This window comes from Dermacentor andersoni, chromosome 2 (assembly GCF_023375885.2).
Source record: "Dermacentor andersoni chromosome 2, qqDerAnde1_hic_scaffold, whole genome shotgun sequence".
In the NCBI taxonomy this organism is placed as follows: Eukaryota; Metazoa; Arthropoda; class Arachnida; order Ixodida; family Ixodidae; genus Dermacentor; species Dermacentor andersoni.
In genome coordinates this window covers 95,709,707-95,734,120 of record NC_092815.1, presented here as the reverse complement: position 1 = coordinate 95,734,120, position 24,414 = coordinate 95,709,707, and the positions used below count along the sequence as shown (strand labels likewise).

Genomic DNA, 24,414 nt, shown 5'->3' with positions numbered 1-24,414 from the left:
AACACTCGCCTACTTATATTTAGGGGTCCGTCAAAAAAACCCAGGTGATCAAAATTATGCCATCCCTTCCCCCACCCTCCCACAGGCCAAGGCGTAACTCGAAACGCAATATTAGTTTCGAGACGTTAAAACCCACAAATTAATTTTAATTAATGCTGCGCATCATCTCCCGCGTATGTATGCTTAGAACTAAGAATGTTTGCGGAACTGCGTATGTCTTTTAGTGTTCTTCCTACTTTCTTCCGTGGGCATAACTTTAAAAATGTGAGTACTATTTGAATTTCGGCAGTGCATATCACCTTTCTGGCGCTTTCGTTTTGCTTGCCCGGCCAAATGGAATAGCCGGCGCCATTAATGGCGCCAGCATCTCATTTCAGTCCATTTTAATAAACAAAAATATGCTACGCGCCTATAGCTCTTGGTCGATTCCGCGCGAAAATAATATATGGCTACACAAGCCTGCCGAAGGATACACGTGGAAGAACGGGCGCGAGTTGCCATCTTACCACCGTTCATCTCAACCGCGACGTCTTGTGCGCGACGGTCCGGCCCCATCAACGGATGCGCTCCGCCGCTGACGTCGTCGTGGTAGCCTTTCTCGGTGGCTACTCCGACTCTCGCCTGGCTACCACTTCTCGGTTTCACCACCGAGACAGCAGCAGCGGGCTCGAGCGGAGAGTGCGAGACGTGGTTGGCGGACGACAGAAGGGGCGCCGCCACCTCGCTCACTGCAGGGGCGCTGGCGGCTTCGGCCGGTGCCGCTGCGGATTTGCTTTTTTTTGGTCGGGGCCCCGCTGGCTTCTCGGATTTGATGTACGCCACAAACTCGTCCACCTACGGTAATGGGCAATGGAGACAGTGTAAGATCAGACAGCGAGCCGAACCACATATTAAAAAAAGAAAACCCTTCTTCGGCCAGGAGAGAGAGAGAGAGAGATGTAAACACAAGACAGGGAGGTTAACCAGAGGATATTTCCGGTTTGCTACCCTGTGTTAGGGAAGGCGGAAAGAGAGTGCGAAATATTAGAGAAAGAAAGAAAGAAAGAAAGAAAGAAAGAATGGGATATTAACGACATAGGACTATGAGAGTAGGCACTGTCACAGCAGTTTGTCAATTTACCGCACTGTCGCATACAGTGTCAGTGTCGCCTACACACGCCGTTACAGTGCTCTATGTCACCCGGTCACAATTTGTCGCGATCGAAAACCGGTAGATTTACGCAGCAGCGTCTATAATAGCCGTCCACGACGGTATCCGCGTGCAAGGTTGTGTCGCACAATTTTGGTTTCCAAGCATGGGTGTTTGCCCAGCTCGTTTATAACGTGGAGAGCGCTTCTCTTTGCTAGTTCAAAACGAGGACACTCGCAAAGAAGGTGTGCGATCATTTTCCTGCACAATCGGAAGTCACACAAGGAGCCGTTCACAATTCCTCGCGGTCTCGGCATGCTGTTTGTGCAAATAAGGGAAGTAGAATGAATTATTTTTGGGCCATTTGTCACGAATGTAATTCAGAGCCAATACAGGCGATAACAGAATTGACGACGCAGACGCCAGCGCCATGAAATAAAGTTCAGCCGTAAGCCATCGCACGGGCACTTATCTTTCCTGCATCCTGTGATTGCGCATAGCGTAAGTATGCTATGGCACCTTCTACCGCTTCTTCAATGCGTATTATCCCGGCCTGAAGTGCTGCCGTCAAACTTTGAATTTCACGTTATGGCACAACGTGATGTGCGCAACCGGAAATGCAACGTGCACGTACTGCGCGCTAGGTGCGCCTGCGCAGATGGTATTTTGCTGGTCCGCATCGTGCTGTTCTGAAGGTCTGTCATTGCTGATTACAAATGGAAGTATTATAAGGCTAGCAAGGAACTGCGTGAACGGCGAGAAAGTGCAACGCGAATGAATTCATAAATCAAAACAAGCGAGGCAACACGGATGCCCCAAAAAAACATTTAAGCTTTTTTTTTCTTCCATCTAATTAAGATGGAAGAGATCACTTTAGTATCTTACGGTTTGACTCATAGGCCAAATATTAAAACCTCCATTGAGAACATGTATGAGGTCGTTTGGTAGCTTATAAGTCATCTTACCCGAACTTTGGTATGTTAACATAACAGACCGTGACTGTCGTACAGCTAAGAAAGAAATTGCACTCGCTCCGTAACAGGTATATAACGCGGTTCACACAGCCTGTTTCAACACAATTTATCCTTTGTGAGTTTCCAAACAGCATCGGAATTCAGTATTCACAATCATGACGACATAATTAACCAGAATCTTACTGTGATTGTCGGACCTACTGTATCATGCCAGTCGGGAGGCTACATGTATTTACAAACCCTACTGAAGCGCCACTGGTTAAACAATCAGTTAATTTCCCTCATACGTGTGCAAAAACATCTTTCGCGCGGAATGGTACCGGATTTATCCGATACCATGAAGCAGCTTATCACGCAGCAAAATCTCAATACAAGAGTGCTTATGCCACGTTTACGCTACCCTCATGCTAACATAACAACGATCAGTAACCGAACCCGATACCTCCCATAGAGCATGAGAATAGCGTAGCCGCTAATCTATATACCGTGTCGGTTAATACGACAGAATGTTGGAACAAAAAATAACCTAGGCAGTTGGAACTCGCGCACACGTGCGTACGCCCTAGCGTAAAGGCAGTTGCGTTAGGGTTGCCCTACGTTGCTTTAAGCACCAGCAAGGTCCCAACGGAACACGTCGCTCAACGCCCGAAGTGCACATATCGTACACAAGCACGCCCTAACGCGCACTCAGGTGCCAAGAAAGGGGACAGAATTCATTGCGTTAAGCTTCAATACGATGTCACCGCCATTCCTGCGCTCTACATTACGCACACAACGAAGGAATGTTAGGACGGCGCTTCACAATCTGACATGCTGCCTCGCGCACAAAGTTCGAGCGATAAAACTGCCATCCTTATACTAAGTTACGAGATCGATAAGGCCACGCCATGACAGGATGATCCTCACCTGCGCGATGGCCAGACTCTTGAGCTGTGGGTTGTAATGCATCACCAGGATGTACACGCCGAAGAGCAGCAGCAGAGATACAGCCTCATACCTGCACCATAGGTATAGACACAGAATCACTCGTGTATTTCATGCATAAGGTATAAATGACGCAATTTTAGCCGATGCCTTATACCAATGACCAATGAGCAGCCACATTGATTGATTGATTGATTGATTGATTGATTGATTGATTGATTGATTGATTGATTGATTGATTGATTGATTGATTGATTGATTGATTGATTGATTGATAACAAGCAGCAGCTGTGCAGTGAGACGTCTCCAGAATAAATGTGCGACCCCCTGGGCTTCCTTACCGTGCGCCTAAAGAATTTGGAGGACGTTTAAGCTTCGTTTTTAAGAGTGGAACGCGATAGCATTCAAAGATCACCGACTGCTTCTCACGCTTCCCGGCAACTGCAGCTTATTTAACTTTAATGTTTACCGGGAAACGCTGGCAGCAGACTTTATGCATGAAGGCGAGCTTTCCGGTAGAAACGTAAAAACGCGGCCTCTTGTGTGGGCCCAGGATACGCGGAGGCGAGCGCCATCTGGATGGTGTTGCAAGGAACCGGCGTGCCGGTGTATGAATGGTAGAAACGCTGGAAGCGGGGTTTGTGTTTGAGTTTCCGCGTAAGAAAATTATGTTGTCTCGTATATTCAAAGTGCAATCCAACGCTATCATGTCTGTAGGTTGTGTGTAAGTTGTACTTTACAATTTTTCTCATGCATTTTAGTTTGAGAAATTCAATTAGTTCAGTAACGCCTCTGCACTACACAGAGGGCTTGCGTGGTTCAGGATGCGTGGTTCGGATATTTCGCTCACGAGATGGTCGACGCTAGACGTGGGACGCCGACGCAGGACTTTCTGCGACAGGGGACCCTTAACGCTATCGCTTTAATACAAGCACTCCAGCGTTTGTGCATTCTTCCCACAACTGAATGCGGCTGCCGCAACGGGCCTAGAATCGAACGCATAGCTCCATGCTCAGCCGTAGAGCACCATATATCGACTGAGCCCTTTGCACAGGCGTCAATGTAACAAAGTAAGCCCAGCGACGGTGGTTGGTGCGCCAGCTTTTTCAAGTGCGCCGTGTCGCATGGTTTCAAGTACTATGCCTGGTGGTGGGCAAAGCTTTAGTTTTCTTCTTCGTGTGGCGAGGGTGAAGCTAAGGATGAGTGAGTGGCATCACGCCGACGATGGCGCAGCGGGAAGGAGAGACGAACCCACTTTCATGCTCTTAATCGCAGCAACGTAGGCTGACATACGAGAAAAGCCGAATAGAAGTACAGTGATGTGCTTCTGAAAGCAGAACAGGAAGATCAATACAGGGATCATATTGACTGCGCATTACTGCTTTTGTTTTTATTTTTGTCATCCTCGTCACCATATCAAAGAGGTCATGCAACGACTGTCGCAGACACAGTTGTCCCCATTAGCCTGCACTCGCATTCTTTCTCTTCCAAATGAAGCGACTGACCGTGCTCGGCCCCGATGCAGCGCGGGCTACAGTTGCGGCCATATATGCCATCATAAGACGCATTTTTATCTTTCTTTTCAGTCAACACTTTGCCTGGGAGCATGCATTGCTCTTTCATTCCATGAAATCTGCCAGCCGTGTTCACTATCTTCGGCGGCGCAATTCCTCGCTCCTGGATGTAAATATGTGCACGACACGTTACGAAATCCTATCAAACGCAGAAAAGGGTGCACAAGGGTCTTGTATAGCTGTTTTCTTTTCACGACTCTGGCAGCGAGAGCTGCCGGCCGCTTCAAGGTATACGTAACACGCGTTTGTGGCAAGATTCCAAGCGCCTGACTGCGTGGTATTCGACGTTTTCTGTTGATGCAGCTACCATGCCACGTGCCGTTAAACAAAATGTCAGAGGGGGCTCAGAACTTAACTATAAAGCGCTGTGTCATGACATACCAGTGGACGATGCTGTCAGAGATGCAGGCTGCGAGCACGCTGACGCTGGCCACGTACAGCAGGCAGTCCCGCACGATGGGGTACCACTCAAGCTGCACTGTCTGCAAACATGTTAACATTATGATTATTATTAGCAACAGTTGTTGTCCTAATGTCAGTGATATCAGTACTGGCTGAAGCAAAACCCAGGTACGCGTGTATGGGACAGCCTTCATATATCTTCTGTCACTATATCAGTGAAGAGTATTATTATATATATACACACGCACATGGGCCATAAATTTGTGTGGAAGAAACAACCTTTTGTAGTACAACATCATGTGCGCCAATGAAAGCGAAACGTAGCAAAGAGGTAGTGGAAATCTGAGCTTATTGGTTCACGATCTTCTTCTTGCATATAGCGCAGACGGGACGACAAAAAAAAAGGGCAAGACGACACACTTGTCCTTTTTGTGGTCGTTCTCCGTCTGCGCTGTACAACCCGAAGCAGGACAGAGATAAGTGGAGATCACTGGAAGATACCTTCGCTGTGTGGTGTACTTAAATAGGCTGACGTCGACTGCCGTCTAAGTGTCCTCCTTACAACACACTGAAGAAGAAAATGTCACCTCAGTTTTCTCGGACGAATGCCTTGTGCGAGGCGGCTCGCGCAGATACACGTACGCACATGAAACAAAGTTTTAACGCCCATTTATGTCGTACGTTTAAGGCTTCTAGGCTACTGTCGTCCGCTCCGCGAGGTCACGGCCGCCTCGAAGGTCGTCCATATATATGAACTGCGAAAAAGCGCTACGTCAAGGTGACCCCCCTTAGCGTCCATTCCATGTCTTCTTTGCTGTGAACAATGATGAACAGCGAGCAATTTGTTTACCAGAACGCTGTCGCCAGACATACCGAGAGCGGTTAGCGAGAAAAATGATGTGTTTCGAGCGCGGTCCCCGCGTACGTACGCAGCCAAGTTTGATGGCCTGTGTCGCCATTAAGAAGAGACCGCTGCTGCGTCGCACGCATGCGAGTTTTCTTTTTCGAAGAGCGAAGGAGCACGGACTCCATCTGTTTCATACCGCGCTGAGGCGAGACGTAGTTATCCGAGAACACGCTCCTCGCACAAAGAGCACAGCGCTCGCGGATGTTGGCCTTCGCCAAATGCAGACGGGGCAGACTCACCGTGTAGAGCAAATAGATGCCGGTCACGCTGGTGACTCCGAGGATGTTGAACACGGCCGAGCCTACAATGGTGCCGACGCCGATGTCTCCCTCCGTGACAAAGGAACCTGCGTCATTAATTTTGACGTATACGTTCGCGGCCCCCGAAAATAAAGGGGCGACGCTGTTGCCCAAGTTGTCGGTTGCCTTCGGACACGCGTATCGTGCAAACATGTAACCCTTTTACGATCGCGAAAGAAAAAAAAATATGTCAGAGGAGGTATTGCTCCTAGTGCGTCAGGAGAACGGGCGAAAATTAATGAGTCCGCGTAGCCTTTCACGTTTTTCTTCTGGACTGTTTCGATCTGTCAAGTTTCGTTCCGGATTGACAGCCTCCTTACGCCCACCCTCGCACTTCCTTCGACCATGACGATTAGAGTACACGGCGTTCTTTCGTCGCCACGTCCAACAAGAGGTGCTACAGACCCACTCAGCTAGTGACCGCGACCGTATAATCACGCCTCTCTTGACGGCATGTGGGCTGCGTACGTTGTCTGAGTTGCGCTATATGTGGACGAGTTTGAAATCGTTGTTTTCGCGGAATTGGTTGTAAAATTTTCACTCACGTTTGAACCACTTGTCCGCTATGTGTTTTGCCTCGTCCTTCTGACGTCATCGTCACACAACATGCCCCTCTTTCTGTTCCCCCATTGAACAGTAGATGGCTAGAGGAACGTTCCTCAGGCCGGCCTATCTGTCTTTCTTATCACTGAAGTTTTTTTTTTGTCTCTTTCCTTCGGTCGCGTGTCGCGGATTTTTTTAACGACTGCCGGTGACCCGAGCTTTTCCCAAAACCTGGCACTTCGATGCATACTCTCGTATTCATGGTTCTTATCGCACGGGAAAATTTTCAGATGACCTGAACTTGAACATTGATTTGGGTTCGCAGTTCTCGTCAGAAACGAGAAGAGTAACTTGCAGGCTGCCGTTATTGCTTATAATAACGTAACGTTGTAATGAGATCGTGACGAATTTATGGTGGTTTTTAATCTACAAGCTTTAATCAATTTGGGCATCGCCCAAAATGTGTGCATATAGGCGCACAAAGGAGGAGGAGGAAATAACTTTATTGTGTGCCCTGCGAGTTGGTGGGGAGGGCCAAAGGCCCCGCCTAGGTGACCGACAGGAGCTCGTGGGTCCTGGCGCACAAATTATTTTTTTTTAACGACCCGGATTTTTAAGTACGCTTTTTGTAGCAAATGCTCCGCTTGTTTCAGTCTATTTTATTATTGCATAAGCCATTTACTTGTGTTTCTTTTAGAGGACACGAACATTTGAATTTTCTGAACTGCTAAGGAAGATTGATCTTTCTGTATTTACGTTGCGTCGGTGTATGAGAACTTTAGCGCTGTTGTCACTATATTCGTGTTCTTTTATTTGTTTGAAACTGCATCGCTTGGAACCCGTCTGTGCATTATGAGAAATTGCTTATATATATATATATATATATATATATATATATATATATATATAAACAATTTCGCATAATGCACAGATCAAACCAATGCGCCGATTGCTTTTTGTTATTATCTATGTTCAATGAGGTGTTTGTGCCTGTAGACGGTGCTGGTTAACCTATTTCTCAAATATACAAACATATATATATATATATATATATATATATATATATATATATATATATATATATATATATATATATATATATATGTATGTATAGTATAAGGAGATGTTGAAGCCTAATTAGACTGTATTATTAGGCAACAGTATCATTTGTATATTTGAGAAATGGGTTAACCAGCACCGTCTACAGGCACAAACACCTCATTGAACATAGATAATAACAAAAAGCAATCGGCGCATTGGTTTGATCTTATCTGGTCACCCTGATCGACGAGAACATGGTACCACAATAACTATATTTAACAAATGAAGATAGTGAATAGCCTAATAAATCATGGCACTTCATTCCTGCTGCCGTTTCTATGGTTAAGAATATCCGCGATGTAAACGGACCACTCATTCTTTAGTTACTTAAGAAGGCTTTTAAATCCAATAAACGGCAGCAGTAAAAAGCAAGAAATCCAGCATTATTGCATTTCAGAAACTGAGTGAGTGAGCGCAGAAGGTATAGGCGCTTGATTTGCGTATTACTCAGTACACCTCGCAGTAACTTCAGTATATCAATCTCGACAACGACGATTGAAATCTGAGCACAAGCAGCGATGTAAGTTGCGTTCCATATTTTGAGAAAAAGTCCGCGGGTGACCCAAGAAGTGGACGCTTTTATGTCAAATAAACGACTAAAAAACATTGTTTACTTTCCTTTTCAACACTTTGCCCTCATTTTATTGGAATATGTGCATGCATTCTCACCAATAATAGCAGAGTACAACTCAGGCGACGAAGTGCCCACAGCCATTACCGTAGCACCGGCGACGTCAGATGATATCTTCAACGCTGTAAGATAAGAAAAGAGTAACGACACAGCGAAAGGATTAGCAAGTTCCCATACCACCACGTCTCAGTAGTAGCCTGCGCAGGATCGTTGCTCTCTGTGTATCACTCCGCTGTCAAGCTCAATCTAAAGTCGGCGGAAGCTTTTCGAGTGACACTCGTATTGTTTCATTGCAGTCCTGCCTATGTTTTGCATAAAGCTTCAGGATGAAGGCGCCTTTGCTATTTGGTATCGTGCACACTTTTTAACTGCATTTCATGTTCGTGCAGCGTTCAGAGCTTTCGCTATGGCGTCATGGAGCGCCGGTCACAGCTTGCTAAACGACCGCTTCTTCATAACATTACTTGCAGAGACTGCATGTCATTTTACTGCAGACACACACAACCCCATGCTAGGCCATGAAGGATTGCCTGGTGGCCTCATTGAGCACTTTATTCAATAGCTTGTCACCGTGTCAGCGAACTACATCGAGGACACTTAGCTTCTAAAGAGTGAGAGAGAGAGACATAGCAAATAGAGGAAAGGAAGGGAGGTCAACCAGACGAGCATCCGGTTTGCTTCTAAGTGTTGTCAATTTTGATTTACACTTATTGTGACTAGCCTCATTGCATGCTCGGGAGCTTTTATCGTGTCGTACATATGCGTACTAATAAAAGGCGATCACTACTACATACATTAACATTTACCAGGTACCGTCGACGATCCAAATGCTGCCAAATAACAGATTTGCACAGGTTCTATGCCTGTGTAGGAACCGTGAGAAACGGAAGCTTTCGGCGTGTTTTCGCGGACGTTGTTTTGTGACGCTGAGGACAGACGCAGCAAGGCAGCTTCGACACATGGCACGCAGTCTCTCATTGACCGAATGGAACTCACCAAACTTAAGACTTACAAAACTGCGTCGATTAAACGTTCACTGCAACTCGGACCTCCATTCGGATTTCCTCAACGTGAAGCTAAGCTTCTCTATCGCCTTTGGTTAGGAGTTGCCTTCACAAAGGTATACATTCATTGGAGTGACCGACAGTGCAGCATGCGAAGTCTGCGGCACCGAAGAAAATATCGGCCATCTGCTGTGCCACTGCCCACGATATACCCCAGAAAGACAATAACTTGCTAACGCTTTCCAAAAACTGGAAAATCGGCTGCTTTCCGTGCAGGTACTGCTGGAACACCGCCCCCATCGCTCGTCGGCCCATAAAGCGGTGAAGGCACTTTTGTGCTTCTTGAGGACGATGGGCTTGTGTGAACGTCTGTGACTATTAGTGCAATTACTATAGACCACACGCGTCAGCGAACTCATCGCTAATTTCCTTCTTTCGTTCCCTCCTCTCTCTCCCAGTAATCTTTGTTTTCCCCTTTCCCATTTCCCCGGTGTAGGGTAGCCAACCGGACGTTATTCTGGTTAACCTCCCTGCCTTCTGCTTTTCCCTTTCCTTCCTTCCTTATGCCTGACGTTGTTTTTGGCATAGAGCTGATGTTCTCTTCCGACTTTCCGCTTCTTCGGAAGTCTGCCCAAGCATCTCTGGTGGTCTCGTCTCACCACCACGCGGATTTATGCCACGAATTTGCCCGTAAACACCTCTATGTGAGGGCTTCGCTTGGCGTGATTGACGTGTTGGTGCTACAGTCTATTATATTTTACTTGACGTTTTGCGCGATCTATGCAGAGTGTGCGCTGCGCGCGCTGTGCTCATGAAGCACCAGACCTCCATGTAGCAGTGTCGCTAATTAATGCACTATTGCTCGTTTATGCGTTGTGTGCGCTGTGCTCGAGATGCTCCAGACAACTGCCAAGGAAACCAATTGACTGTTTTTTATTATTATATGGTATTTAGGAGATGTTCTCGTCTTTAACAGGCGCCGGCTACTCCTTCTCACATTGGGATTAAAGAAAGAAGAATAAATCATAATAAAAGTGATATCATAACAACACAAATTCCAGTAACATAAGTACAGCAAACGACGGTAGAGTATCTGAAGGAAGCTTCGCTTTAAAAAGGGAAGGGGGATTAAGAAAAGTGAGCACTATCACCTGTCATTCATTGATCACATTTGATTCTATCCTGTCTAGAAATCCGAAACGTGGAAGGTTTTAGAGTAGTGTGGCTATGACTGACCAATGCGCGGTGGTTGTAATACCAGCTTGCGCACTGAGCAAGGTAGTCTCACAAACACGTCAAATGTTCTACAAATACATTTATCTAGCGTGTAACGGCGGCAAAATGTTTCTATAATAATAGATTATCTTTTTCTTTAGTACGCTCATGGGCTACAGAGCGAAACTAGCATAGTGTGTATGACAATCAATTGCTGTGAAAATTCCGGTGACAATAGCTCCCAAGCTCTCTAATTCTATCAAGCCTTGGGTATAAGCGTCTGAATCACATCTACCGCGGCCGCTCGATCAGAATGCAGACCTTGTTATTTCTGGTCGGACGACCGTGTATTTACATTATGTCTCGATGGATTATACGTAAAGTTGCAGTACTAATTAGGTCGTACTACTGATAGCGCATTCGATAGCATACAATTTAAGCACCTTCATTCAAACTTTGAGCACAGACGGAGTGTCGCTACTTCTCGCACAGCTCGCCGCTATCCAGCAGTGATCACTGGAAAATATCGCGAATGCGAGGCTCGTACGAAATAACTCAGTTTCCCGTTTAAGGATGGTGGACACCCACCACCGGACAGCCGCTCCAGGCAGGGCACAAAGTACTCGTCGCACACGATGGCCAGCATGCAGCAAAGGTAGGCGAGCACCAGGAAGTGCACGGCCAGCCATCCTTGGAGTCGCTGTTCCTGAGTGAACGGGTCCCTCGGGAACTCGTCGATGGATGGCGGCACGCACGGCAACGTCAACAGAGCGGCGGCGAGCTGCTGCTGGTGCTGCCACGAGAACGATGACGAGGCATTTCCGGCTCCTTCCTCCTCCTCCTGCGATGGCTGCGGCCGGAGAAGCATGTCCGCATCCTCGTAGGGTACTGTAACCGTCGCATTCGACAAGGAACCCGCCGGCTTGCCTTGAGAGGGTGAGGTGTCGGGTAAGCAAGGTGTAAAGGTCAAGACAAATTGCAAGTGCGTTTGATATTTCAATAGTTGAAGAGCAATCCTAGGCAGCCAACATTCACTTAAGCCTCCACTTCTTGCATCGCGAAGAGCTGAGCATCTACACTCTTTAAAAAAGTTTACACCCTTTGGGTTGTATTTTGTCCCACAACAATAAACGTGATCTGTTTTGCCCGAATTTTCTTTCATCAACGCTGCGAGCTCGGTACTTCCTAGTCCCGAACGTCTTGCGCGTAATGAGCTTGACACAGCATTCTCGACAGGAAAGTAGCGAGCGCCGAGTTTTCAAGGAAGGAAACGCAAGCAAGGCAGATGACGATTATTGTTGTGAGACAAGATAAACCCCAAAGGGTGTAAACTGTGGTTGAAGATTAGGCGATTTGGTATTGCATTCGAAACTGGTACAGCGCAACATAGGAAGGAAGAAACAAGCCGAGTCGGCCAGATGAAAGTACAGAGCGCTCTGTTCTTTGATCTGGCCGGTTCGACTTGTTTCTTCCTTTCTATGTGGCGCTGTACCAGTTTAGAAAAGGTGTAAACTTTTTAAAGAGTGTACTTGTAAACTTTTAGACGGGTGGCGTTTGTGATGCCACTCTTTCACAAGGAGCATCCACCTTCCCGAAGTGTTGTGATTTAAAGAAGATGAAAGGATTCACTTGTCAGCAGTCGGGATCACTAAAAGACGTTTGTAGTATTGGTGGAAAATATTGATACAACCGGAGTCATTGCAAGCGCAGGTATAATGGTACAATGTAGTGACAGGTTTTAAATACGAATTTTACATTCGAGATCAGACATACAGAAGACTTGATAACGATAGATGCAGTATAACCTGATTAAATCAAGCTCTAGGTACTATTTGTCTCGCCCCGTTTCAAAGGGGATGGAAACAAATATCATCATCGTTGTCGTATCATCTTTCAAATTACTTCAACAACATAACATTTCCATCGCATCTAAAAACAAAATTATGTCTATAAAATCTTATTCCACGCACTCTTCTTCTTGTGTGTTCTTACATATCCTGCGGCATTTTCAGAGGCAAAAAAAGAAGTCACACTACCATCCGACAGGCGAAACATTGATTGGGAAAGCAAATTATTAAACCATTACACTAAGTAAGGTAAGTCGTTTTATCAGATTCGCAAACTGCTGTAAGCCTTCCCTTACTAACTTAAGAAGCACGTTGTCACGAGTACACAGGCAAACAAGAACACATCTCACTCGATGACTGTGGGCACTCGCTATCAGAACGCTGGCCGGATGAAGAGCGAGCGGTATAGCAGCGGCGAGCGTGCTGCCTCTCGCTTCGACGCGAACTAGGCGCGCGGGAACACACAAAGCGATCAGCTGTCTCAGGTCGGCTAGCCTTCGAACCCACCACAGATAGGACGCGTGCGTACGCGCTCAGCCGCCCAGCTGGAATAGAAGCGCACTAGCCTGCCTGCTGGCCCACTCCTAGCACGCGCACATCTCGCACGCCTGCTTGCGCGCGTGAAAAGACGGCGCGCATTCTCCCCGCCTTCCTCCCTTGCGAGCTAGAGAAGACACCGCCGCATCAAGCCACAGTCGTACTCGATTCCCCCTCCCAAGCTTTCGCTCGCACCTACAGAAGACGGCGCGCTGCCGCGACGTTATCGCACTTTGACTTTAACTGGAACATCACGGCGACGGTGGGAATCGCCTGTAATGTCCATAATTGCTATCGTATAAAAGGTTAATAGATTACTGAATGACCATTATAAACGTCACAGTATAACACGTGTGTGCTGCTACAAGGCTCAGATCACCGTCATGATAAAGCTTTGCGCGTGCAAAAAGACAATCCAACGTCACATTTGCGCCCTTACATTATACCTGTACACTAAAGACAGCTGTGCTCAGCATGTGTGATCCGCCAGATGTGCGCAGCAAATTCAACAACAGACAGCTATTTAAAGTACAGTTGGGCTGCAGCGCGACACAACTGCGATAGAAGAGAAAAAAAAAACATCAAAGCGCGCTAAGCTACCCATCCATACTAAGTCGCCCCCCTTTTACTCATTCTGCCATTTCAAGGTAATAAATTGTGCGCTGGTGTAAGCAGACATAAGGTCAAAGTATACGAATAACCATCGCCAATTCGGCAAAGCGTTGTGTTTTGCACAGCCTCTCAGTGACTGTACGGTGGCCGTCCTAAATGTATCTCACATTCGCAATATTCATTTTTGCGCTGTAATTATTATTTCTTTTCATTTAGGTTGTAAACTATTGGCGTTAGCGTTTCTATTTGGCTACATAACACAATAGCTATCTCGCTTTCATTAATTTAAGGTTATCGCATACACAACAAGGTCGTGATACAAGACAGATGGCTATGACTCGATCAGCTTCTCAATAAAAAATGCAAATGACATCTAGGCACATAAAGGCTCAATTCTCTACTACGTACAGAAGTAACATGGACCTTCATGTCGCCTGAGAAAAAATTATTTCTTTTAGCACATTTTGCGTTCCCTTCTCACTTCGACCACTTCAGTTTGAAGAACTACACACCATATTGCTCAAGAAATTTCGTAGCCTTTCTTTAGATGGAATAAAATAGTACGGAAGAAATCAAGAGGTGTCTCAGATGTGAGCGGCCGCGTTCGATAGATCTTCTTTCGCCTGACTCTCCACCACGTTTGCAAGATAGTTTTCAGGTACTACAGAGCTTAATCGATTCCTTAGTGAGCATGGGCTTGGAGCAGACTATTGTCGTTTGCACTGCTTCCTTCCTTCTGCCCTCATCACCACCCATCATGCCCCTCTTCCAGTTTCCCAGAACAACGTAAAGTTGCGTTGTACCGTTGTCTCTTAACACAACGTAAAGTTACGTTGCACTGAGGGAAGTAAAGTTACGTTGCATCCCTGCAGCCAGTTCTGGCTACAGGAATGCATTCCAGGTCGACCTCTCTGCTCTTTCTTGTTGGTAAGCATTCTCCTTCCCTCTATCAATGGTTTCAGTATGCGGGTACCGTTGTACTGGAATGATTGTAGTTCGTCGCCGACAGCGAGATCCGAGTGGTTTTGGGGCCTTCTGGCGGTCGCATGCTCGGTGTGCGCTAGAAGAGCCGTCGTCAGCAAACAGAAAGACCACCTGCCGCCCAGGACTCCGCTGACCCAGAGCATGCTCCTACAGCGCCGTCCATGGCCCATAACAAGATTGCCCTGCGTGTAGAATAGTCGGAAGACGCTTCTTGTGACATCACAGCCAGTATTTTGCTACTGCTGCACACACCACGTCGCTCTCTTTGTCATCAGTGACGAGGTGATATTGTCATGATAACTGAAATTAATTAGAGAGGAGGACTTCGTAAGTGTGCGATAGTTGAGGCTACACGTTTTCGCTTAAAAGTCAACTGAAACAAAACTGAAATAAAATTTCACTTTGGTTAAGTTAGCTGTAAATGAGTAGAATGTCGACTGTCTGACCGAGCACGGACGCCAGTCGACGTCGTTCCGCATTGCAACTCTTCTTAAACGGCCTCGATGGCACCGATCTCAGTCTCGAAGCGATATCCGCGTGCTCCCTTTTCATGCAGTTTCTAGTCAAGAATTTTTGTTTCTAGTAACCCCGACGTTATTTGACAGTTTGTTGTGTTTGTGCAAGGTGGCACAATCGTTCTTTCTCTTTCTTTTTTTTTTCTTTTTCTGGTATTTTAGCACTTTTGTAACCACAGATTTGTATACACGTGCTTTGCGTTTGCTCTCGGGCTGCATTTCATTGCCATGTTTTCTTTTTTGTCAAGGTCACCTTGTGTTTTATGTACTTTTATTTACGTGTGACCGCAGTGCTTGCTGTTGCCATGCTCGATTTATTTTTTGCTTTATCATATACTTGTTTCAATGCTGTCCAATTGTACACAAGTGGCCGGGCTATGTCAAGCTGTTGCTAGCAGCTTTTACCCGACTTCCTCCTTCTCGTCTGGAGAATGAATAAATTTGATTGATTGATATGCTATGTAAAGAAATATTGGAAAAGCTACAAAACTCGTAGCTGTCAATTTTTTACATAGGTTAACAGCATTTAATAGGACCTTAGCAGGCAGACGCGTGCACCAGGTATGTTATCAGATGTGACCCGAAATACATCACATCATCTCCAAATTTTCGCTGTTTCCACATCGTCTCTCCGCAGTTCTTTTATTTGCTCATTTCTTGTTATCAGTTCTGTATATTCGTTAGAGAATCACATGTGGATAACTCGGCTCGGTGACGAAAGCTGCAAACATTTGTAATATGCATAAATCAAATCAAATTGAGACGTCAAATGCCATAATTAATTTTATTTTGTTTCCAACTACGCGCAAGAAACCGTTCACCTGTTTCTCACATCGCCGCTGTTATGACTCCCCCCCCCCCCCCCCCCCATCCACGTGACTCGAACCACGCGAACGCGGATTACACAGTCTCCGGTAAAGGCCCAGTTTCGATTACACCATCATCATCAGAACGTCATACTTACTGAGCCCCACCAGTCGGTGTCTCATCAACAGAGTGCATGCAACATGCAACGCTGTAGTGAGTACTGGTAAGTGCTGAGTGGTAACGTGCTCGTCAAACTTACACAAGCCGCCCGCGCGTGAATGACGCTGCAGTGCCCCAGCGATATATTGGCTTTTGAACTTTGCGGCGATCGGTGTCTAGCAGCGAATAATCGCTACAGGAGCGCCACCAGTCCGCGGCAACTACACCACTTACACGCACAGCGGCTTACTCGTGTTACAGCGATAACACATACGACGTACTTGCGAAACGTTTGCGTCCGTGCGGGAACACTACACACTAAGCGCACTTGCCAAAGCTAGCTTCTACGCCATAAGAGTCGTTGTGCTGAGAAGCTCGCTTCTGCAAATCTGTTCATCCCATAGGGAATGAATGACTTGTGTGAAATACTTACGGTCATCTATATTTATGCGCTAAAGAAGAAAACAATGCTGGCTGCCAGGCAGTTGCCTCACTACAGGACGCTGTCGTGCTTCGGCTGTCCCAGAAATACCCTTTTGTTTAGCATAACGAACCATCTAAAGACAGCACTAACTATTTGCGTGAGTGCTGGAGTCCAACTCGGTCACATTGCTCTGGACCGTCCATCAAACTGCATATGGAAGGTGAGAGCTCGTTGAGACCAGCTAAAGGCGCTCGGCGACACAAGTCGGATAAATTAAGATGACTTCAGATGTCAATTTACGAAAGAAAAAGAAATGTTTCCGCGCGACGATCCTCTGCATACAGCATTTCCATTCAACCGCCGCTTGATACGCAGCTACTCTTTTATCTACGACGCGTCGTCTAAGGACTCCCAGGACATCTCAAGATGTGAGGTCAAGGCCTATGGCTGCAGTTATGTATTTCCTTGCGCGCTCGCTGCTATCTTCGCTGCGTGCGCCGCAAGCGATAAGCTGCACTGATATCGAAAAAAAAAGCGCACTGCCGCTGCGTGACGGTCGCGCGAGTGGCTCGGGTCATCAAAGGAGTTTATGACAGCGACACGTCAGCACTCGTTTAAAGCGTCAGTGCAATATCTTGTATTAGCGTGCACTGGCAACTTGTGCTAGCTTAAATGCGAGCACTGACAACAGCAACGACTTTGGTGTTGCAAGCCATGTAATATTATTAGGTGAACGAATAAGTTGCTAATAAGCCAAAGGAGCAAGTTACCGCAAAATAAAATAACCCGTGTTTGCAAGACCAACTGTTTCGAAAGACTGCCCACTGCGTAAAGAGAGAGAGATAGAGACAGAGGAAAGGGGAAAGGCAGGGAGGTTAACCAAAAGGGAAGATCTGGTTTGCTACCCTACGCTGGGGAGAAGTTCACGAAGAAGGATACTGCTTTGCTATCTCGTCAGGTGACTTTCGGTTCCAAGTATCTGCATGACTTTCTTTCAGTTAGTAGAGAGTTTTAGAATAGGGGCCCCAATAGTTTGGGGCCCCAAAGAGCTTTGCGGGTGTTAGCGTTGGGGCACGCAGGAGTGAAGAGCTTTAGAATAGGGCTTTGCGTTTGCGGATAGCGTCTTGCGCTGACAGCGCCACTACGGCGTGAAAGAAAAGCTATTAGAAATAATTAAATAACATATACCATCTTATGATAGGAACACTAATTTTGACTTCCGTGTATTCGCGTATAATGAGAATTTAGAAATTATTCTATAAGCAGCAAACAATTACTTGCGCTTAGTTTTGAGCAAACCAACTTTACGTGCCTTCACCAGCCAAGCTTAGCCGTGTTAGGCCTACGAGCCATAAAATCCACAATCGAATTCGGAATCAGTGACGTCTAATGAACCAATCTCCATAACACACGCTAGTTGAGAGAAAGCGATAACCGCAGTCACTTCTCCTAGCTTGCGAATTTCACGCGTTACCACGAATCGAACCCAGTTTGGTGCTAGGTTAGAGCCGTCGCTTCGAAGGGTGCCGCCATGTTTGCTGACGCAATACTTTTGGGGCCGCCATTTGGGCTCCCACTAAATCGGTGAAATAGCGTTCCCAACGCAAAACCCAAACGCAGTTCGCGTCTCGCGCATGCGCAGTTTCTTCGACGCTATTTCTTTGGGGCCCCAAAACGTTTGCGGCCCCTATTCTAAAACTCTCTAGTATCACACTATCTTCGCTGTAAGTGTAAACACAGAAATAGTGTTTCTGTTACCTGAGACACTTGAATCCTCTTGCGTGGTCCTAATTTCTTCGCCCGTTGTCTTCCTTTTCACGCGCCGACATTCCACCAAAATATTTAGGACTAAATAAAACGTGGAGAACCAAATCAAATCGCTTGCTGTCTAGCCACGCACGAGGTCCAATTTCTGTGCCGGATGCACGAAGCCTGGCTGCTCAAGACAGGCGTTTAGAGGATGCGCTGCACCTGCTGATTGGCGTCAGCGGTTTAATATACGCCAGGTGGCGTCACCAACTCGAGTATAGCGCCTGGTCGTGACCGTTGACTGACGACGTTAGTCCACTGTTATAGAATGTCGCTTCATAAACAACAACTAAGCAAAAGCAGGGAACTTCGTCACACACTCATTTCAACCTCTTTTTCCTTTCAGAGTGCGGACAAAGGTTGAAACACTTCTTTGCGGACCATCGCAGACTCTTCTGACAATGGCTGCTGCTGTATCGCAGAATAGCTCGACACACGACAGCACGCATATAATGAGCCGGCGTTTCCAACGAGTGCTCCTCGTACTTCGCCATAAGGCCCCGTGTACTGCTCGATAGCCAGCGTTCCTCCCGCTCAATAGACACAGCGGAAGCCGCACCGCATGCGCTTTCTACTCACGCGCAACACTCGAGAGAAGTGCCCTCTCCCTTCGACAGAGAGGTCGAGTACTCCGTACCCCTAAATCGATGTGCCACTCACCGGCTATGTTCTCTACGTAATTACGCAATTAAATAACAAACGCTAACATGATGCATGATGTTAAAGCGACTGGTCGGTTGAGCATCTGGCATTCACGGAGTGGACGAGCGGGGAGGACCGCGTAGGTCATCGTCACCACGCCGACGTCACTGCGTTGTCCACGTGCCGTCTTGGTCATGCTGCCGTCGATGTTCACGTCGCGTTGTCATGCCGTCTACCAAAACATGTCGACAACAATTTGTAGCTGCCGTCATGAAACATTGTTATCGACATCAGAAGTATGATTCGAAAGTATTTATATTGTGTTCATTTGATTTGTGCGCTCTGCGTAAAACGCTATTCGCTTATCTGGACAATCATCTTGGATGATTTCTGCGACATTTCTTTTTTTTTTCTGAATAAGACGGATATGTCCACTTGCGTGTGTAAAGCGCCGCAACATCTTCTGTGTCGTCGTCGGAGGAAGTGGTTTAGAAGGCCGATGGAACACTGAAATATCTCTTTCCGTGATGGCAGGACTCATTACCACCCATCTTGTTTCTCTTTCTTTCCCTCTTCGCCTTTCTCCAGCGCAGAGTATCCGGCTAGAGAAATGTACTGCCTCAGACCCAACCTGCCTGGGTTTTTATAATTAAACTTATATGTCTCTCTTTCTCTTTCTTTCTTCCTTTCTTTCTTTCTTTTTTTCTTTCTTTCGCTGTTTGCGCACACGTCAGCCGCTCACTTGTATACTGGTGCCGAATGAGTAACGCCGCTCGCTGCCGATGCTGCTGCGAGAAAACAAAGTGCGGAGATTCTATGACACGAGTTCAGGAGCGCTCAACATGCGATCGGCGTTAACGGCATTCCCGATACTCACCTCTCACTTCTCATAACCTTCGTCCGTCTTACCAAATACAATGAAACGTCACCTTCATTAACTAAGAGTACTTTTTGTCGAAAAAAAAACAACTAACTGCGTTCTACCTCGTCCTTTTATGGAGCATTCCGTTGTTTATTTTATCACTAGCCATACTGCACGCGAAAAACTGACTTCGAGATGGCATCTTCGCGAGAACATTTCACATGTCGGGTGCGATTGCGCTCGCGTCAGCGAGCAAAATTAAGGATCACTCTCTACGGCTCTACAGATTCACGTGAGCAACCGTGTACAATGGAAAACTGTTGTTCTGAATGGCATTTGCAAATGAATCAGAACGGATCAATGTATATGCTTCAGTGGGGTTTTTCCAGAGCTTGGGGGGTTGCATGAACGGTTGTAGCGGTTGCTGCGCGCTTACTGGGATGTTTGTCAGCATTTTATTTATTTTATTTATTTATTTATTTTATTTATTTTTATTTATTTGATTTGTTTTATAATCGTCTCTTTGTATCGCGCGTTCCTCGATGATGCGGCAGCCCAAGCACAGCATAGTCTGGTTAACCTTTCAGCCACCTCTCACTCCCAGTGCACAAGTTCGGCTCTTGTATGCTGAGCCGAGCTGTAGAACGACGTGTATAAGCTTATCTCGGTAAAATATATAATGTCACTGAGTACAGGTTCCACAGGACTCCAACGCGTTGGAACAGATCTGACGTTTCAAACAGCTGGTAGGACCAGTGACAGCGAAAGTTAGATACATTAAACTGAATGGCCGCATGGTCGAAAGCGGCGGGCATACAATTCCGTTACGTCCCCGAGCCTGCTGACGTGCCACCTGAATATTTTCGATAACGCAGCTGTGCTTGAAACGATTCACGCCGCAGAGAATGGCAGTGCAGTACTGGAGTTCGCAGCATACCGGTTGCTTGCACCATGTGCTGTCCATCTGCCCGCATTTTAAACGGAGTACGTTGAGCTTGAGTGCTCCACTAAAATTAAACAAAACGCGAAGCTGTATATTAATATAGGTCGGGTATACTTGAAGCGTAATTGCCCTTTACGAAGTGCAATAGACTTCGCTTAAACTGGACTCGAAGGGACAGAAAACAGAGTTCCATTTACCGGAAGTTTCGTTCGTGCGAAGAATGCAGGAATTACGAAAATTTTTTTTATTTAAAAGACGTCTAGTGTTTTAATTTAACTGCGGTGAAAGAAAATACGTTATTGTACTGTGCTTGGAGTATCGCAGCTTCTTTCGAACACAAGGTGCTTGTTCATGCGCTCTCGGTTTTTGACTGTCGCCATTGCGATACACAGATGAACGAGGAAACTAGGCAATGCGAACGCTGCGGAGCAACCGCTGATGCCACGACAGCGCAAATGATTGATATATTGGATTTTCTTGGATTTTTGGCTTCACCATTTGAAGTTCTTGTCACCCTAATCCTGCTTTCATACGAAGTATGACAGCCGATGAGGCAGGTGCAGTTTCGGTTCCTGTTTTCTCTGCAAGATTGCAGTTCAAAGCTGAAAATGTATGTTGGCAGTGCGATCCTCTCACGCAAAAACCACTGCTACCATAAACATCCTGTCATCGTAAACTGGTTAGCAGAGCAATCACTCGCGAGTGTTTCTTGAATGCCTTCGACAGGTTGTGTTACTATGCCATAGATGCATGCTTCGATGCTCGGGTAGACCACCTTAAGGCTTCGAGCTACCCGGGGGCATTGCTAGTCTCTGTTGCAGAGAAAATTCGCAGAGAAAGTAAAGCCATAGACAGCGCATCAAGCAACGGTGCCCGAGAGAACGCGGAACAAGTCGCAGTAATGCCGTTCAGACACCGAGTGTCTCACTAATTAAAAAAGGAAGATCAGAAAGAACGCCGGCGTTCTGATGGTGCTTTCCGCTCCGCACAAGTTGACTGTACTTACGAAAAGGAGCAGTCCCGTCAAAAAACAGGAGGAGGTGTGCAAAGTCAAGCACCGGAACCGCTACGTGGTTTGTCAGAGCGAGGGGGTTTCCAGGATCCCTTTGTCTTGTAGTGCCTGCTACGTTGGCCAAACTAGCAGGTGCCTGGATGTGCCTTCGGGAACATGCCAACGACGTAAGGAACAAAAAAGACGGTTTTTCGGCCATACATTTAACGCATGAGGCTGCATGCACCCCAGTGTTGGAACTGGTTGGAGCACACCGAGGTAATATATAAGCACAACGAGGAAGTTAGCCCTCAGGCTACAGTCGAAGCGGCACAAATGAAAGGGGAGGAGTGTGCATGTGTTACTAAGTCTTCTGTGTAATAATCTGAAAAGGTACCGACTTTCTTGCAAGGTGTTGCCTCGTGCGATAGGCGTTCGCGGTGATTTCTTTGGTCTGTTATTTGAGCTCCTGTTTTCGAGTTAATCTGCTCGCCCCACGTGTTCGGTGAAAGTGTTGTTTCCACACGTGGCGGTTTTAGCTTCCTTCTATAGCGATCGCTGCTTTCCAGCAACACCTAAAAAATAATTGTTTATTCCGCATTCAACTCAGTTGGAACTAAGCGCCGTTCCATGTTTCTTGTCGTCCTGTCATCTCTTTGCGATGTTACTTTAACTGGGCCCTGTAACCTTAGCGTACATCCTTATATTTGAATAGACTACGTACATACCGGTGAACTTCTGTACGCATTAGATACTCTACCCAACCAACTCCGATGTTTCCTCTTATCCTTAAACAGAATATCAGCTACCAGCGTTCTCTAAACTAATCTACAAATCTATTTTCCTTTTCTTTAATGCTACGTCTACAATTTTTCATTTAAGTAGCTTGTTCGGCTGTTCTAAGCCCTCTCGTTAAAATTTCTTGGTTAGGCTCCATGTTGCAGCCATGCAGTTTAGGAGTGGCGCGTTATAGTGCTTAGACGTAATCCAAGGATGTTGGTCAGTTCTCTCCGTGGCTTGACGGTGTCTGTCAAACGTCACCACAATATCTGAATGAATTGCGTTCGATAAAAAATCACAACATTTGTTGCAAGGTATGCAACAAATGTAGGGAACAAAATGACGCCTATTCAGGCTTATCAATTTTGCTACCTCCTGGCGTGAAGCAAGCTTGAGTTGGCGTAATCCGCACGCAACGTAACTGTGGATGTTGGCATTCTCCCACTGCATGAAATAAACAAAAAATAATGGAAGGAGAGATGACATCATCTAACTGGATCCGCAAGTTAAATCTCGGTTGTGAGAGAAACAATACTAGTTAAGTGTTGGTTTAATCTTTTCTAGCTAGGTTCCTTTAACTCGCATCAGCAGATGGCCTTTTCTGCAATAATCCCCGTTAATAACGTGATCACAGAGGAATCAAACCCAGAGCGTCGTGTTCGGCTCCACAATGACGTAATCGCTGTAGCAACGCTGACGCTCGGCACGTAAATATACGGGTCCATTATGAGTAATACGGGTGCCGCACGGCACACTTCTGATCGCGATCAAGCCCGATCCGGATCGAATTTCTCAGTCGCGATTGCTGCTTTTGCGCAGGATGCGCGAGGGAGCCAATTACGGTCGAGAATTTCGATCCGGATCGGGCTCTATAGCGATCGAAAGTGGTCGTGTGACGCCGATGTTAAGAGTAGGGCGACAGATCAGGACGAACGACGGAGGCATCGTGGGTGCTTCCTCGCAAATAAAAGTTTTGTTCGAGAGAGAAGCGACATAACGGCCGGCAGGCTAACCAGACGCACGTCGGTTTGCTGCCTTGCATAGGGAGGAGTATAGAAAGAAAGAACGGAAAAAGAAATCACCAGTCGCGCCCACACTCGAAGGAGCACACCAAGTCTACACACGGTCGCACGGATTTGTCGACTTCAAATACTGTAACAAGGCATTCATTGCTTTCTGCGCCAGCGATGCGAAAAGCCCTGGTCAAAAAATCTTGGCTTCTAAAAACGGTCTTCAGAGGAAGCTCTAGCTCGGGCCCAACTCCAACGCGGCCTATTCAAATACATGTAAGACGCACAAAAATTTTTCTGAGATAACCCCTGGACCGATTTTAATGAAATTTCCTGCATTTTAGAAATAAAGTTAAATTCTAGTGACTGTTGGAAGCGAGATTTCGATTTAGGGCTTGAATGTTGTTAAAAAGATTTTCAAAAATTCGAAGCTTTGAAAAAAAAATAGAAGCACGAAGTTTACAAATTAATAGCTTTGTATCAAGAACAGATATCACGGTTCTGTAAACGGCATCGCCTAGACCATTGAAAGCGGACAAATTTGATATGTGATATTATATCTTAAGAGAATTTGTTACGTTGTGTACAAGGCATCCGCAAAAACCGTATTTCCATATTACTATTTCTTTTATTTAGATTCATGTGTCACATATCAATTTTGTCCACTTGGGATGTACTATTAGATGCAATTCACAGTATTGTGATATCATTTTTTATTGCTGAGTCACAGAGTTGTAAACTTGATAGTCTCGTTTTCTGAAAAGTTTCAATTTTCGCCACATTTTAATA

General features: G+C 46.2%; 1 protein-coding gene across 1 annotated transcript in view; it reads right to left on the bottom strand.

Moving 5' to 3' along the window:
• The window catches only part of LOC126541598 (sodium/potassium/calcium exchanger 5-like), a 47,759-nt gene that overhangs the window by 8,072 nt on the left and 15,273 nt on the right, over positions 1–24,414 (bottom strand). The window contains exons 2-8 of the mRNA XM_050188426.3: positions 14,673–14,865; positions 11,292–11,630; positions 8,523–8,606; positions 6,150–6,256; positions 4,983–5,083; positions 3,010–3,100; positions 507–834 (exon numbers count right to left, since the gene is read on the bottom strand). Of these exons, the coding sequence (XP_050044383.1) occupies positions 507–834; positions 3,010–3,100; positions 4,983–5,083; positions 6,150–6,256; positions 8,523–8,606; positions 11,292–11,630; positions 14,673–14,853 (1,231 nt within the window). The 5' untranslated portion in view covers positions 14,854–14,865. The remainder of the gene's footprint in view (positions 1–506; positions 835–3,009; positions 3,101–4,982; positions 5,084–6,149; positions 6,257–8,522; positions 8,607–11,291; positions 11,631–14,672; positions 14,866–24,414) is intronic.